This window comes from Labeo rohita, chromosome 3 (genome assembly GCF_022985175.1).
Source record: "Labeo rohita strain BAU-BD-2019 chromosome 3, IGBB_LRoh.1.0, whole genome shotgun sequence".
Lineage (NCBI taxonomy): Eukaryota > Metazoa > Chordata > Actinopteri > Cypriniformes > Cyprinidae > Labeo > Labeo rohita.
In genome coordinates, this window is record NC_066871.1 from 25760571 (window position 1) to 25776887 (window position 16317).

A 16317-nucleotide genomic window follows, 5' to 3' on the forward strand; every position below is an offset into this window, starting at 1 on the left:
AGAAGGCTCAAACACTCACTGATGCTCCTGAAGAAAAAATGATGCCAAGGGGGTAAAAACTTTTTAATGGCATGAAATTGTGAACATTATCTGAGCTTTTTGGGTTCCATAGACTTGTGTAGATAGAACCATTTTTGTTTTGTAAAAAGGCTCAAAATGTACGCAGCTTACAAGAAACATCACATAATATAAATAAGGTGTCACAGAATAAAAATATGTGAATAACTCTATTCTGACAAAAAAATATCAGATAGAACCTTATAATTCCAAGGCGGCGACACACACACACACACACACACACACGTCTGGTTTATTATCTTTGTGGGGACTCTCCATAGGCGCAATGGTTTTTATACTCTCCACACTGTATTTTCTATCCCCTTACCCTAACCCTACCCCTAAACCTAACCCTTACAGAAAACTTTCTGCATTTTTACTTTCTCAAAAAATCTCATTCTGTATGATTTATAAGCTTTTGTACCCATGGGGACCGCAGGCCAGTCCCCACAATGTCCCCACAATGTAGCAAAAACAAGTACATACACACACACACACACACACACACATATTTGTTTTTGTAAATTTTGGGGACTTTCCATAGACTTCTATTGTTTACTGTACAAACCATATTTTCTCTTGCCCTGGCCTACACCAACCCTACACCAAAACCTTGCCCTCACAGGAAACTGTGCACATTTTTACTTTCTCAAAAAACTTCTGTATGATTTATCAGCCTTTTGAATTATGGGGACACTCAGAATGTCCTCGTAACTCACCCTCTCTCTGTAATACCTGTGTCATACCCATGTCATTATACAAATTTGTGTCCTGATGTGTCACAAAAAACACACACACACACTAAAAGAACACAAAGACAAATACAAAAACTGTTTAAGAGAAGGTTTATTTGCTCAAATTGTAAATTGCAGGGATATAACATCTCTTGCTATAGAAAACATCCAAATGTTTCAAATCTGTAGTACAAATTTAAGCTTTTTCTTTTTTGCCATTTCTACAAATAAACAAACAAACGTGGGAAGGGGTAAAAAAAAACAAAAAAAAAAAACAACTAAAACTTACCAAATTAAAAACATATCCCCAACTGACAAACAAACTCATTTTGCTTAGCCAAGTATTGCTTAGCCAACTGAAAATACAAACGCAATAAAGTTCACTCATTACAAAGGAAAAAAAGAAAGCTATATGTACAAATACCTTACAACAGCAATGAACCCAACCCAAATCTATTTGCAAGTCTCAAAAACCTATAAAACATCAACAAATCTTGAAAGGTCCACTGGGTTTCTTATCCCGGCCCATTATTCAAATCATCTTATAACCAAATCATGTTTTTCAAACTGAGCCAAGAACACTTTTTGCATGATACAGACCTTATTAGTTCTTGTACAGCAAATACAGCATCCAGATCTGTTTTTACAGCAATCCCCCCAACTCAAATTTATTTGCTTGTCTTTATATGCAAATTATCAACCTTCAAAATTTTGATAGAGGGGGGAAAAAAATAATCACTTACAGTGCCTCTGTTAAGTTGAAGGCTGCATAAAAATACTGAGTAAAAGGTGGTAGCTCAGTGGAGGAAGCTGGGTTGTGGGTTTACCTAAATTTAGTTGCCATTTCAGGCCAGGGCATTAGAATGAGAGAATATACCAGTCACCCTCAAAACTGTTCATATATACATAAACACATAACGAATAACGGTACCCCTCTCTTAAATAAAACATTTCCATTACATTCCTTGAGCTGGTGCATGAAAGACCTGTGAAGTGGTTGACATTATGGGCTAATGAGTGAAATGCAGACAGAGGAATACTGAAAAAAACCAAACACTGGGCTTGTGAGCTAGGGATTCCATCGTAAGTGCACTGAATTGTGGGGTAACTCACATCCATCATCTTTAAAACATTTCATTTTAAAAAGAAAAACAGTTCTTTGGAGCACCAAATAAAACAGTGGTTGGAAAGGAGGAGCAAAAAGTCAAACAATACATAACCATTATTAACAAACGGAAGAGAAACACACTGGTGCCCCATCCACAAACAACAAAACAAGCATATTTATGCTCGTGTTGCCAAACAATTAACTGATAAACTAGTCCTCATTATGTAACATCAGTCGGTTTTATTATCTGAACGAACGGCGAACTCAAACCCATCAGCTGTCGCGAAACAGCCATTTCTACAACATGACAAAAATAAATAGTCCATTTAACCCTTGAACCCCTCATCAGGTGCAGGTAAGGGCAGCGCACAAACGCCTGCTGAACAAGAGCCGCGTGCGAGACCTGCGGGGTCCGTGCGGCGACATTCAAAATGGCTTCATTGTTCCTGAAAATACCACATTTGTTTTGAACCGAAGAAGCAAAAACAAAACACCAAAGCAAAAACGGAGGGAGCGGGAAAGGATGAGGAAGAACAAGAGAGGTACAGACAGAAGAAAAGAAAGCAAACATTCATCAGAGTGCAATTATTTGGTCCCCTGTACCTCCCAAAATCATCTGTGAAACTAGAGACTCTTTGGCTCGTTTACGGAAAAGAAAATGGCACCTGGTGCTCTCTGTGTCCTCCTACCTTTAAAGTATAAGCACGGGGCGTCCTAATAATGCCACGTGACCACTACAAGCCAATAGCAGAGCACTGCACCCTTTTTTCGGTGTTGGGAGGAATTTAGACTATACGTCCTCGAACACGTTGCCTAAAATGCCTTAAAACCTGCCGAGCGAATTCTTTGAGGGAGGGAGAAATAAAAGCAGAAGTGCAGGGGAGAACAGAACGGAAGAGAAGCAAAGGAAAAGACTGTGTGAGAGGTGGCGCAGATGTGTGACAGCGGGGTGAGCCCCCTCCTGTGGTGAGAAGAGCGCAGTGCAGAGCAGGCTCAGACCCCCGGCTCATGGCTCAGTTCACAGCATTTCTGGCAGTCTGTGGGCTCAGCCTGACTCGGCTCTGGCTCAGTCCGAGTCTGAACCCGACGAATCGTCGGAGCTGGAAGCGCTGCTGCTGCTTTCTGATTTATTCTCTTTATCCTCAACCTCTTCGTCCTCCATGTCTTCTTCATTCTGGAAGTGAATTTGGAAAGATGATCTTGCATTAATTTCATTCCAAGTCTGATAAGGTTTATCAGTTAAAAACATTCAAAACGAAATTCTGAGAAACAGAGAAAATGAACAGGATTTTTCTGGAATCTGACTGCTGCACTCCATAAATCAATATTGTAAAATCAAAAGCGGTTTTAAAAAACGTGCAAAAAATGTGACCAGCATGCTATAAATCTTACATCATCGTCATCGTCGTCACTGTCATCAGAGGATGATCCGTCATCAGATTCCTTCTCTTCTTCATCTTCTTCCTCGTCGTCATCATCATCGTCATCTTCGTCGTCATCCTCTTCCTCATCCTTTAAACAAGGTCACAATTGATACAGAATAATCAATTATTACATTCTGCTAAAATGTACATTGTGGCCAATAAATGCAGAGTGATTTAACACTATGTATGATCAAACTCACCGATTGTTTGGCCTTGGGTTTCACTTTAGCAGCGGTGGCACCTGGTTTTGCTGTGCTCCTCCGTTTCTGCAGAAATGTTTCAGAAAAAAACACTGAACAGGCAGAATGGCAGCCAGATAGTGTACAAATTTATTGAAAATAAATATTTATTTTGTTTTTTAAATTATTAAATATTCCTATTTTATATTTAAAAAAAATATTAATTTGAGAAACATTAAATCTTATGATATAACTCAAGTCTATGTTGACAAGTTAGACCGCAATACTGAGTAGATCCAAATATATTACTCACCAGTGAATTATATTCTTTATATGCAGCTCTCTCTTGTGATGATATACTCTGTGAAGTAATAAAAAAAATATAATTTTTATTCCTGTTGCATTATATATTTGATATTAAAGGATTACTCTAATTGCAAAATAATAGTTTTCCTGATAATTTACTTACCCCCATGTCATTCAAGATGTTCATGTCTTTCTTTCTTCAGTTGCAAAAAAAATTAAGTTTTCTGAGGAAAACATTACAGGAATTTTCTCCATATAGTGGACTTCTACGGTGCCCGTGAATTTGAACTTCCAAAATGCAGCTTCAAAGGTCCCTAAATGATCCCAGCCGAGGAAGAAGGGTCTTGTCTAGCAAAGCGATTAGTTATTTTTAAAAAAATCAATAATATAAAATAACAATTTATATAGTTTTTAACCTCAAATACTCGTTTTGTCTAGTTTTTCGATGCGCATGCGTAAGACAGTTAGGGTAGGTCGAAAAACTCCCATCTCATTCTCTTCTCCAACTTGAAAATCGTTCTACATCACTGCAGAAATACTAACCCAGTGTTTACAAAGTGAACGTGCAAAGAAGGTCAAACAGTCTTTACAAAAAAACCCCAAAAAGGTAAAACAGCGATGTAGGATGATTTTTCAGTTGGAGGGGAAAATGAGGTGGGAGTTTTTTGACCTATCCTAACTGTCTACCCTAACAGAGTAGGCATGTGCATCGCAGATCTAGACAAGATGAGCAGTTGTGGTTAAAAAGTGTATAAATATTTTTTTTAAGATAATGACTGATCGTTTTGCTAGATAAGACCCTTATTCTTTGCCTGGGATCGTTTAAGGCCCTTTGAAGCTGCACTAAAACTGCATTTTTAACCTTCAATCCACTGAGCATCACTATATGGAGTAAAATCCTGGAAAACTTCATTTCTTTGCAACTGAGGAAAGAAAGACATGAACATCTTGGATGACAAGGGGGTGCGTAAATTATCAGGAAATTTTTATTCTGGAAGTGGAGTAATCCTTTAAGCCATCTGTTCTAGTGCTGAACAGCTTAAATAATAGTAAAGATATGTACCGCAAGCCACTGCTCGAGCAGCACTTTGTACTGCCTCTGTTTCTCTTCTGCCAGCCTTTTGTAACGGTCTTTCTCTTTCTGAGCGAGCCGCTGCCAGCGGCCTCCGATCTCACCCATGCGCTCTTTCATGGGCAGATGATTCAGCTCGCCATTTGACAGCATCTCCTGAGAAAACTTCTGATAACCGTTCCTGAAGACACAGGTGAAGAGAGCATGAATAGAAAGAGTGGGAAGGCAAGACAAGCAAGCTGTCTCAAACACAACAACAGGTTTTTCCTTGCAGAGGTGTAAGAATTATAGATAACCAACATACACACACAGAGAACAAACTTACGAGGGCGGTTTCTTAGGTTCCCCATCAAATTTCATTTTCTTCCCAGGGGTGACGACTGGGGCAGGCGATCGCATCTCACTCAGCTCTCTCTGCACAAAACAAGATTAAAACAAGGGGATGAAATCTTGCACACAGGAAGAAAAAAGATCAGTTACTTTACTAAAGGCAGTTTGAATTTAAAATGTTTGGATTTGTCTGGACTCACTTCATATCTCTTTTGGTCTTCTGCAGCCTTCTTGATCCACATGATCTTTTCTTTCTTCTCCATGGTGTTCCAGGTGGCCTCCATGGCTTTTTGAGCTTTCGCTCGATCATTCTGAGAAAGCACAGAAGAGTGAGAGATCAGTGGAGAAACTACAGTAAATTATTATTAGATATAACAGTATAACAGCATATACTAGGTAGATAACAGGTAAATGTATATATACATATTTGCAGAGACATTAATGACAGTTTCATGTTATCTATTCATTTTTGAGAGCAGAAACAGTAAATACATTTGTTACAAAAGGTTTTTACTTCAAACAAATGCTGTTCATATCACTATTTTACTGTATTTGTGACCAAAAATGCTACCTTTGTGAGAATTGGAAATTAAAAAATTAAACCAACCCAAATGATTGAATGGTAGTGTACGTTAATTTTCCACTGAATTTCTTGCAATTAAGATTTCATACCTTGAATCGGGCAAGATAGTCACCAATGACGCTTTGTTGCCAGATTTCCTGAGCTGTTTTGGGCGTTTCTGGTAGTTTCCCTTTGTCCTCTTTGCTCTGTTTTTCAGACTCTGCCTTCAGCGTCAACTCCAGGTTTTTATATTTCTCCTACAAGAAAGATTACATGAAGTATATATATAAATAAAAAAAAACAATTTAGTTGGCTAATACAGTAATGGAAGGATCTTAAGCATCTCTGGGTTACTGAAGTGTCATGATTACCTTTTTCTTGTCAGAAAGCTCGTTCCACATGCGGGCCAGTAGTCTGGTGAGCTCCAGGTCAGAAAGATCAGGCCTTTCCTGTTGAAGTTTTGGACGCTTTTCCTCAGCGAAAATAAACATTGCAGACACAGGAGGCTTGGGCTTCTCTGTACTGGACTATTGGGACAACAAAGGGGATAAAACAAAAGTTTTAGTTACTATAGCTCAATTAAATACTAATCTGTTAAAATACCCAAAAATGACTGACAGGTGAACTGACCTTTGCTTTTGAGCTCTTCTTTTTGGAAGCGGGACTACTGCCTCCACCTCCCTTTTTAAAGCTGCCCATCTTCTGTTCTGACAGTATTCTCTGCTGCTCCTCCTCTGAGATACTCTGGGATTCACAGAAACACTTTTAAAATGCAAACCGACCAGAAAATGGTGCAAACCATACACAGAGAGCTGAGTGCCTGTTGTCATATAGGTATACTTACTAATAAGTAGCGATTCATCTCAACTTCATATTCTTTCTTTTTCTGTGTAGAGAAGAAATAAAATAAAACATGAAATAAATAGACAAACTTTTTTATGTATTGGTTTATTTATATTAATAGGTGGTTGAACCGTGGTTGAACAGAAGGAAGCATGTCGAATAAAAGCAATCTGTATTTAGTGCTTCACAAACCTGCTCACAGCGCTTTTGATAGGCATCTTTCTCATTCTGTTTAAGGAGTTTCCAGCGCTGGCTGCACATGACCATACGCTCTGTACTGGGAACGTCTTTCATACTGGACATCAGCTCAGCACAGAACATAGAGTAACCATTACTGAAAAAAAAAAAGAAAATGAGAGATGATGAATAACTTTAAACGTACTATACAGAAACTCAAACAAAAAACCCAGTACTATTATTGTTACTACAACTATTAAAGGGTCATGAAACCCCCTGTTTCAGCACCACAGTCTCACCACAGTTTTTATAAATGCTGCAAAAGTGGGCGTGGTGCACTGCGGAGCGGAGGGGGAAGAGGGGAGAGAGTCAACCTCGGGTTTAGACAGTTCAGACGGTTTCATTTCGCTCCCACCGAGTTAACAACACAAATACATGCACACTGCATTGAAAACATATCTGAAGCAAACATATCACAGTCTGAAGCGTCTGTCATATCAAATCAACACACGCTGTCGTGAATAATTAGGAGAAGCGTCTTCTCATAGGATAAGAACGCGCAGCCTCATGAATAATTATGAGACACCAACGAGTCATCGATGTACTACAGTCCGTTGACACGTCACAAACTCTGACGTCAGCACAATGTAGATTTTAAACCCAGAAGATGAAAATAGCACAAAAAAAGCTCAAAATTCACCAGTTTTCTCCAGTTAAAATTAACGGATGCTAACATTGTCGTCTATGATGTGCAACACAAACACCTCTGCTAAAATCTCAGTAGAAGTAGTCTGGGGTTTCATGAACCTTTAAAAATCACTTTCAAACGTACTGAATTTACAATTTGAAGCAATAAAATTACTAAAACTGAAATAAATTAAACCTGAATGTAAATATAAATATAAATATACATACATATATTAAACTGAATAATACTAAATATGGACATGAAAAATACAAAACAAACAAACATTTCTAGGTCACATTTCAACTATGGCATTTTGGTGCCACTTTAAAAAAAAATAATAATAATATAAAAAAAAATAAGATTACGAGTCGAATAAAGTCGAAATGTTTCGAGAATGTAAATTGTACAAATTAAAGATAGAATATTTTGAGAGTATAGCCTATACTGCGCATACAAATGGCCCAGAATGGGAGCACCAGAATTGATTTGAATACTGTTGTGTCCGAGCGGGAACATCATCTTACTGGGGTGAGGAAGAGTTAATTTTAAGGACTTGTGGAAACAGCTTAATATCAAGAATACGATATTTATTAACAGACTGAACAGGAACAACTTTTTATCTTAACATCAGCTCACACACCCAATCGCCATTCCTTTGGAGGGCACAGTAGCTCCTAACGCTTTTTAACACTACAAATATATGTGGGATTATTAGCAGAAATCATACCATGTGTCATACTCATGGGGACAGTATGCTTGGAAATCATTTTCATGTCTTTGATTGCATTTGTTATTTGTAGTGCGCCAGCCCCTATTTTATAGCAATAGGCTTTGTACTTTTGGTATTTTCAATATAAAACAAAATCTTAGCTTTCAAAATCAGTTTTATAGGGAAATACAAAAAAATGTGTCTTACAATAATGTGTTCTTCAAGCTCTCTAATGTGGCGTGACAGATCGCTGTATTCATGTGAATCGGTTGATTAAATTATACTGTTCTCTTTGTGAAAATTTTACCACCTACTCCCCAAAAAAGTCTGTGGTGTCTAATCTTTCATTCCTCACGTTTTAATTAAAACAACAAAACATTATAATAGTTGAAATGGGCTGCAACTCATAAACATAAGTTATACTGTTTTTTCTGAGGTATATAACGTTAAGTGTATCACAGTAACTGCTGCTACACTAACTGTTATTATTTACATGTGTGGCGCATCTTAAACTCAAACTCCATCTCTGCATGTTGTAGTGAGTTTGGATTTATTAGCGAGTTTGGAGTTATTTAATCAGATTTGTAAGGTAAATAATTTATAGACCTACACAAACATAGGAGAATACATTTTTAGCATTCTCAATATGCTAACTACTCATCGCAATTTCAAAATAAAAGTTTAAACCCTCACGTTTAAACATTTTGATGTCCACATATTCAAGAAATTACAGTGCCTGTAGGTCTTCTATCATAAAAAGGTTGGTTAGTCAATATTAAACACTGATTAGATTGCATAGTAAAGTGTAAAAATAATCGTCAGGCCGTTGGCATTACCTTTATTGTTTGTAATACACTATATATTTTAACAGTTTTATAAAACCATATGATTACTTGCTTTTGATACTTTATTTGAACTAATTATTATTGCCTCATTGCTATTAAATATGCTTTTTAAGTAATTTTAAAGGTTACGGTTCACTAAGGTCTGTTTTTATAACTACAAAAAATTAATTTAAATTATCTGATTACCCAATTAATCATCAGAATAATCGACAGATTACTCGATTACCAAAATAATCGTTAGTGACAGCCAGTGTTGGGGAAAGTTACTTTTAAAAGTAATGCATTACAATATTGAGTTACTCCATAAAAAAGTAACTAATTATGTTACTTTTTATGGAAAGTAATCCGTTACTTTACTTTTGGGTTACTTTTTAAATCTTGTTTGTTTTTAATATAAAAAGTTTGATTTTTGGCAAATGTAAAAGCCTTTTCGAACCAAAAGCCTCAGGCTTTGAGAAAAGTAAATTCACGTCTGTACAGTAGACCGCAAAAGAAAAAATATTAACTCTTCAGCAATACAAAAAAGGTAAGCTAATGTTAGATTATGATTATCTTGAGTAATTTTTGCTTATTCGTATGGTTGAATTGGATTATCAAAGATCGGCAGCAAAGACATTGGTTAATAAAATGGTATTAAATACATAGAGGATATTTGTATTATTTAACATATTTAATTATTGCAGGTTTGCAGCATACTCTGAGTTCAATTTCACTGTTTATTCATTTTGAGGAATACTCAATCTGTTTTTTGTGAGTGAGAAAAATTAATGCATGTTCACATTTATTCTAGAACTAACATCTTACTCCTGATTTCTCTCAAAATGGGGACAGAAGAACTTTCAATCAATAAATGGGGGGAAAAGTAACTGCCGTTATTTATTTGAAAAAAAGTAACTATTTTCTTGTCAATTAAAAAGTAATGTGTTACTTTACTAGTTACTTGAAAAAAGTAATAATATTACGTCATTGCGTTACTTGTAATGCGTTACCCCCAACACTGGTGACAGCCCTATCTTAGATTTGTTTTTGTTTTTTTAACGTGGCACTAAATCGCCGTCATGCGTGTCCCCCCCCTAAACAAGCAATTAGATTCTGCATTAAGACAAAAAAAAAACAAAAAAAAACGTATTATCAGGTGCACTCACGAAGGTGGTTTGTCTGGCCGCCCATCAAACTTGTCCTTAAGCTGTCTCTCTGCTTTGGTCAGAGTGGATTTGACGATGTCTCCCTCCGTCATGTTCATCTCTGGGTGCTGCTGAATAAACTCACGCATCTTTTCCTAAGCAAGGATGCGAAAGATCAAACATTACAAAAAAAGTCCACTACTACTGGCAAATATGCCATATTAAAAGGCAAACGTCTTTACCTCATACAGTTTGTGCTGCTCCAAAGACTTCGCGATCCACTTTATCCTCTTCTTGTCTGAGAGCTGTGGCCACTGCTTGCCAAGACTGTCCTTGATGTCTTTGGTAGTCGCCTAGAGAGGTAAAAACCAAAGTGTTTTATGCCATTCATGTGTGCGAAGAAGCCAGCATCAAATTATTTGTGAGTGCGAGTGCATGTAGAGCCTACATCTGGGTGTGTTTTGAGAAAGGCCTTCTTCTCATGGCAGTACCACAGTTGCTGGGGTGTCTTGGGCTTCTCTGGAACATTGGACTTCTTGTTAACGTTCTCTAGGAGGTCAGGATGATCTTGCCTAATAAGAAACACACAAATTAATTCTTTGAGAAAAGCCATGATTTAAAAAATGTAAACGTGATGGTAAAGGGTCAATAAGTCACTTACTTGAACTTCATCATGCTGAGCATGAAAGACTCCTTTTCTTTGAGAAAGTCTTTCACATATTTCTCCTGTTGACAAAGAGATCAGTCATAACATACAGGTTAGTCAAAACAATGCCTGCTTTGTTGACCAATCTAGAAGGGTGCCACTCAAAACAATAGGTGATCCAGACCAAATAGAAAATATTTTCTTCTTTTCAAAAGAGCAGCCACAGATTTAAAATCCACTAAACACCAGATGCATCCTAAACCTGTAGTTAATTTACCTAAAACCCCACATTTTAGTGTGGTTTCTTTTTAATTTTATTGCACTCACTTTTTTACGCTCTGGGAGCTCCTTGTATTTTTTGGACAGGATTTTTGTGAGATCTAGGTTGCTCATTTCTGGATGTAGTTTAGCATACTTGGCACGCTTCTCCATAAAGAAACGGAAATACGGTGTCAACGGCTTTTTGGGGAAGTCTGGGTGCTTCTGCAGAGAGGACAAATACACAAAACGTTAGGATTTGCTACCATTGCAAGTAACAGGGAAAAAGCTGGAATTCTTAAAGCTTTCAGCACAGAGCCATAAGATTGTCTACCTTCAGCTTCTTTCCTTTGTATGGATTTTTGATGTAGTCCTGCGCATCCACGATCAGCTCAGTAAGGGTGCGGAATTTGCGTATCTGAGGGAGGAACAGGAATTTTAATGTGACAACTGTATAATCCTTGTCCTATAGCTTGACACAAAGTTTCAAATACTATTATCTATTGATCAACACCTTACATTTCTGATGCATGTTTCTCTCTAGTCATTAGAACATACAATTGAAACCAGTTGGTTACTGACTAGCGTACCTCGCGTGAAACTTCCTGCCATTTCTGTTTGCACATCTCTCCAGAGTATGAGTTGAAAGCCACTTTCTCCCAGTCCAAATGGGACTCAGATGTCTTGTACTTGGCCAGATCTTTTTCTGGCAAGTTCACCTTCATGGCATCCAACAGCTTCAACAAGTCATCCTGCTCCCAAACTATAATAAAACAAAAGGCAAAAATAATCTTCATGCTGATTAAGAAAAGCTTACACATTAGTATTTCACACAAAGTTTAAACATAGGTTCGCTTGCAGTGGTTTATGCCGAGAACAATTTGCTTTGCAAGGAGTATTCCAGGAGTATAAACTTTTTTTATTCAAAGCAACTTAGTTTGCATTCAGGGTATACATTTAATAAGACAATGCATTCCCATGATCTTGTCAAGTCAACGCTCTACTGTACAAACCATCACCAATTCAAAAGACATTTAGAATTTTCCTATTGAAGCCACACTGCTATTCAAAAGTTACATTTTAATGTTTTTAAAGAAGTCTCTTATGTTCAAAGTTGCATTTTTTAAATAAAAAAAAAAAGGGAAAATATTATAAAATATTATTGCAATTTAAAATAACAGTTTTCTATATTAATATATTTTAAAATATACTTTATTTCTGTGATGCAAAGCTGAATTTTCAGCATCATTAGTCTCTAGTCTTCAGTGTCACGTGATCCTTCAGAAATCATTCTAATATGCTGATTTAATATCAATGTTGGCAACAGTTGTGCTGCCTGTGATACTTTTCTTTTTTAAAAGAAAATATTCTTTGATAGATAAAAGTTAAAAAAAAACAGCATTTACAACAATGTAAGTCTTTACTATCTCTTTTTTATCAATTTAACAGATTAAAGTATTAATTTCTTTCAAAGAAAGAAAGAAAGAAAGAAAGAAAGAAAGAAAGAAATGTACTGACCCCAAACTTTGAATGATACTGCATATTGTTACAAAAGATTTAACATTTTACTCAAAGAATCACAGATTCCAAATATGAAGCAGTACATCTTTTTCAAACACTGATAAAAAAAAATCTGAATATTAGAATGATTTCTGAAGGATCATGTGACACTGAAGACTGGAGTAATGCCTGATGAAAATTCAGCTTTGCATCACATGAACAAATTCTATTTGAAAAGTACATTTAAATAGAAAACCACTATTTTAAATTGCAATAATACTTTACAATATCACAGTTTTGTCTGTATTTTTGATCAAATATAGCTTCTTTAGGGCTTCTTGAAAAACATTACCAATCTTTACCACTGGCAGTGTATATACCAGAAATAAATATAAATGTAAATGTTCCTAAACAATTCATGTTTCTTACCGGGTTCTTTAGCAGTAGAGTCCATTTCTCCATTCATTGTCTGGAATCACTCTAGAGGAAGAACAAATTAATTATATGAAGGGCTACAAAAGTTGAGGTAAAACCAGGTTGAAACCCATACTTCCATGGCTTTGACGCTCTAATAGTTTACTTCCAATAGTTTTAAACAAAATTCACATTTTTGGCGTCAAATGACTCAAAAATTAATATACCGTGTCTACACTGTGAAAATATATATATATTTTTTTCTGACTTAAAAGTTGAATGTCTCGAAAACAGGAATTGCTGCCTGAAGAGTGGAATTAAAATCCAGCCCGACACATAATGGTTGATGTTCATTACACCGCCCCTAAGCGTTTACGCTCCATCGTGAGACAGAGCCCATTGCTTGTGACGGTTTCAAATCTCAAATAACTCTGCAGTCGACACCAGCAAGAGCAGCCAATCCGTCTAATCTTCCATTTTGTCTACAGAACTAAGACTTGAAACGGCTTCGCCTGCACTCTGCGCGCTTTTCGAGGCGAGCGTTTCGTGCAGTCGCTCGAAATTGGAGTATATTTTCGGCGGACGAGTGGATACTGGGAGGTACTACAGGAGGAGGAAGGAGCGTTTTGGGCGATAGGCAGGCAGCTGCCTGTAGACGGACCAGCTGACCACGGATCGGGATCTGCTTTCGGTCTCCGTCGAGAGGGGGAAACACAGCCAGGGATCAACATGAGTGACTGCTACAGCATGCAGCACCAGAGTCTGCCTCCAAACCAACGGGGCGCGGGTCTCCGCTTCCGCCACGGACGCGTTCTGGGTCGCCCCCTTTGATTCAAAGCGACTGTTTTAAAATGCTCGAATATCGAGGGCTAGTCATAATCTGATGTCGTGTGCGCCGACCGAATTAGTCACAAAATGGCACGAGTCTTTTTCCAGGGCGCGGCGTCGCCGCTGCGCTCAACGCGTAATGGCGGCGCTTGAGCCAGAAGAGTCCAGCTTTAAAATAGACCCTGGCTGAAGGGCATTTTTTACCACCATGAAATGTTTCTAAAAAAACCAAAAAAAAAAAGTGGATGGCATAATAACCAGACCCTGTTTGAGCAGAACAGAACGCTACCATGATAGAAAATGCGCAGAAAGAACTATTTTGTGGCTTTTCATCGCATTTATGAACAAAAGCGTACTAAGTTTAGAGGAAAACACGTCAAAGTTTAAGTGTTTAAATATTTATAAGGGTTCATTTAAAATGAATGCTTAAACTTAAGAACCATTTGCATATCAAAACATCATTAAATTAAAAAAAATTGGTGCTGTTTAATGTTTAAAAGTCCGTTTTCTGATTTACCCAAGTTAATTGTAAACTCAACAACAGGTTTTAGTGTTTCCACACGTGTCGAGTGCTACAAATTACAGCTTAAAAATAAGTTTAATGACATAAAACGTTACATTGTTAAACCGACCTATGACTTGACCTACACCGGAGCTAGCCGGCTATAACTAGCATTGACTCCCCCATAAAGCCCTGGTGAAAGCTGAACCAACAGTCGTTAAAAATAACCCCGAAATGCTGCTAAAATCAAGCCTTATTGTAAGCTGCTAAAAAGAGCTTGTAGCCGGTGTCCAAAATGTCCTCTTACCGTGAAGATATCTGGTTGTTTACCCCGACTTTCGAGTGACGAGGAATGCGGGGTGAAAGCACGATGTGTGCAGCCGTATGGCAGCAGGGTCTTCAAAGGCTTGAAAAACAAAAATGAAAGAAATATACGATTAAGTTCACCGAATACGCGCGGATTGAAGCAGAATCACGACAAGTGATATACACTGGTGGAGAAATGAATCAATCTGGTGTATAATCGTGTCATTTTGTTCCGAGTCACAATGGAAAAACGTAACAGCCGAGAGAGAGGACGCTTCACTGGCGTGACGACTGTTCTAGAGCCGCCATACTATCCTCCATGCACGCTGCAAGCCTAATTCACCCTCCACCGAGAGAAAAGCGAGCGCAAACGGCTCAGAACTTACCAGGGCTGCTCCTCAAATACAGATAACCGAGAAAACGGTCAAATGTGATCGCGAACTTTGTTTTCACGGTAGGCGCGAGCGAAAACAAGCCCACACGGTGAGATAACCAAGCTCCCTGATGGCGAACCAGAGGCGGCTGGTTCTTCCCTCCACGAGCCTCATGGAGTCCTGACTCGGAAATGAAGACGACCGCGAGGGCTCCAAACACGACAAAGGTGCCCTTTTCGCGCTCAGAAGCGATGTTGGCGGCTTCTGGAGTTATATTCGGAAATTAAACACAGCGAAAGGTTGTGGGATGTTTTTCCCCGAGTCACAGGACGGGAAATTCGGGTAAGGCGACCTCGGAATGTACCGTGCCTTGCACCAAGTCAACGCGAATTTAAACGAGACGGCTAAACAAAAACAGAATCCACGAACGTTCTAAAGTCAGAATGTTTAGAATTTTTTTTGTTGCATCTACGATTTTAGTTTTTTTTTTTTATTCAAGGTTTGTTTACCCAACGGTTGGTAGGATGAGGCGCTGGTTAGACCTTACCTGTCGCTGCTTGTGTGTGGAACTGGTGGTGGAACAAGGGGAGGGTTGAATGTTAGCCAGCACTGCGCCGCCGGTCCAGGGCACGGGCGCTCCAGTCCCCGCAGAGCTGAGAGACTTCCCCCCGCCTCCATCTCTCTCGCTCTCCTTCCAGTCAGCGCGCAGCTCTCTCGATCCGCTCATTTCTCTTTCCAAAGAGACATCCGCATTTTCAATCTCTCCCCTGCTAGCCGCTCTCATCACGGATGGGTCGCCCGGGTTTCGCTTCCATTTGGATTATAAACTCGGAGCTGCTGTCACGGGCTGCCGAGGCGCCCTCAAACCTGCAGGCGCCTGTAGCCTTTCGGGCTTGTTTTGAACACATTTGTGTACTCGTGATGATCATGTTAAGTTTTAATAAAAGATTGAGTTTTGATTGAAAATGCTCCAGAGTGATTTATATTTTTGTTTATGTTTTTTCCTTTTTTTTAAGAAAAAAAAAAAAAGTTTTCTTGAACTTTGTCAGATAAACTCCCAACGTGCGTGCATGCATGATGTAAAGACTTCACTCTGGTGTACTTTAAACATCTTTTCGATATTTTCAGTCTGACAGCTACATCTTTTTGTCACGTTAAATAATTAAACCCCACCTTGTCTGTTTGTGGGCGTCACCTGCGATGTCCAATCGAGACGTTCTGATTTGGAGAAAACATGATTTTCCAATGAGCGCGCTGATTCGTTAAACATCAGACCGGTGACGTGCGCATTTCATTGGAATGCCACAGTCCAGCACCGAGAGCTCCTGCCT

The 16317-nt window shown here is 38.3% G+C and overlaps 1 protein-coding gene across 3 annotated transcripts; it reads right to left on the reverse strand.

Annotated features, from left to right (window-relative positions):
- Nucleotides 1–2673: 2673 nt before the first annotated feature.
- Nucleotides 2674–16065, reverse strand: ubtf (upstream binding transcription factor). Of its 3 annotated transcripts, none has more exons than XM_051099109.1 (22): nucleotides 15534–16062; nucleotides 14614–14712; nucleotides 12992–13042; nucleotides 11653–11825; nucleotides 11397–11480; nucleotides 11132–11287; nucleotides 10820–10884; nucleotides 10607–10730; nucleotides 10401–10511; nucleotides 10180–10313; nucleotides 6808–6949; nucleotides 6617–6658; nucleotides 6403–6516; nucleotides 6144–6299; nucleotides 5883–6029; nucleotides 5411–5521; nucleotides 5206–5294; nucleotides 4872–5061; nucleotides 3816–3863; nucleotides 3524–3589; nucleotides 3292–3411; nucleotides 2674–3073 (listed from the first exon to the last, which is right to left on the reverse strand). In XM_051099109.1, exons 3-22 carry the CDS (start codon nucleotides 13026–13028, stop codon nucleotides 2966–2968), a joined length of 2217 nt encoding a protein of 738 aa, XP_050955066.1. In that variant the 5' UTR covers nucleotides 13029–13042; nucleotides 14614–14712; nucleotides 15534–16062; the 3' UTR covers nucleotides 2674–2965. The 3 variants fall into 3 exon arrangements, with proteins under 3 accessions (XP_050955066.1, XP_050955076.1, XP_050955083.1); XM_051099119.1 differs by lacking the exon at nucleotides 15534–16062 and adding an exon at nucleotides 14999–15452; XM_051099126.1 differs by lacking the exon at nucleotides 14614–14712 and having other exon boundaries at nucleotides 15534–16065.
- Nucleotides 16066–16317: the final 252 nt, after the last annotated feature.

Bases quoted from the DNA above. Each gene is read 5' to 3' on its own strand.
- ubtf (XM_051099126.1), bottom strand. From the start codon at position 13,028: ATGAATGGAGAAATGGACTCTACTGCTAAAGAACCCG. The intron at 6,659-6,807 runs GTTTGTGAAGCA...TTCTCTACACAG, and splicing joins ATCAAAAGCGCTGTGAGCAG to AAAAAGAAAGAATATGAAGT. The intron at 5,522-5,882 runs GTATGAAATCTT...GTGCTTTCTCAG, and splicing joins ACTATCTTGCCCGATTCAAG to AATGATCGAGCGAAAGCTCA.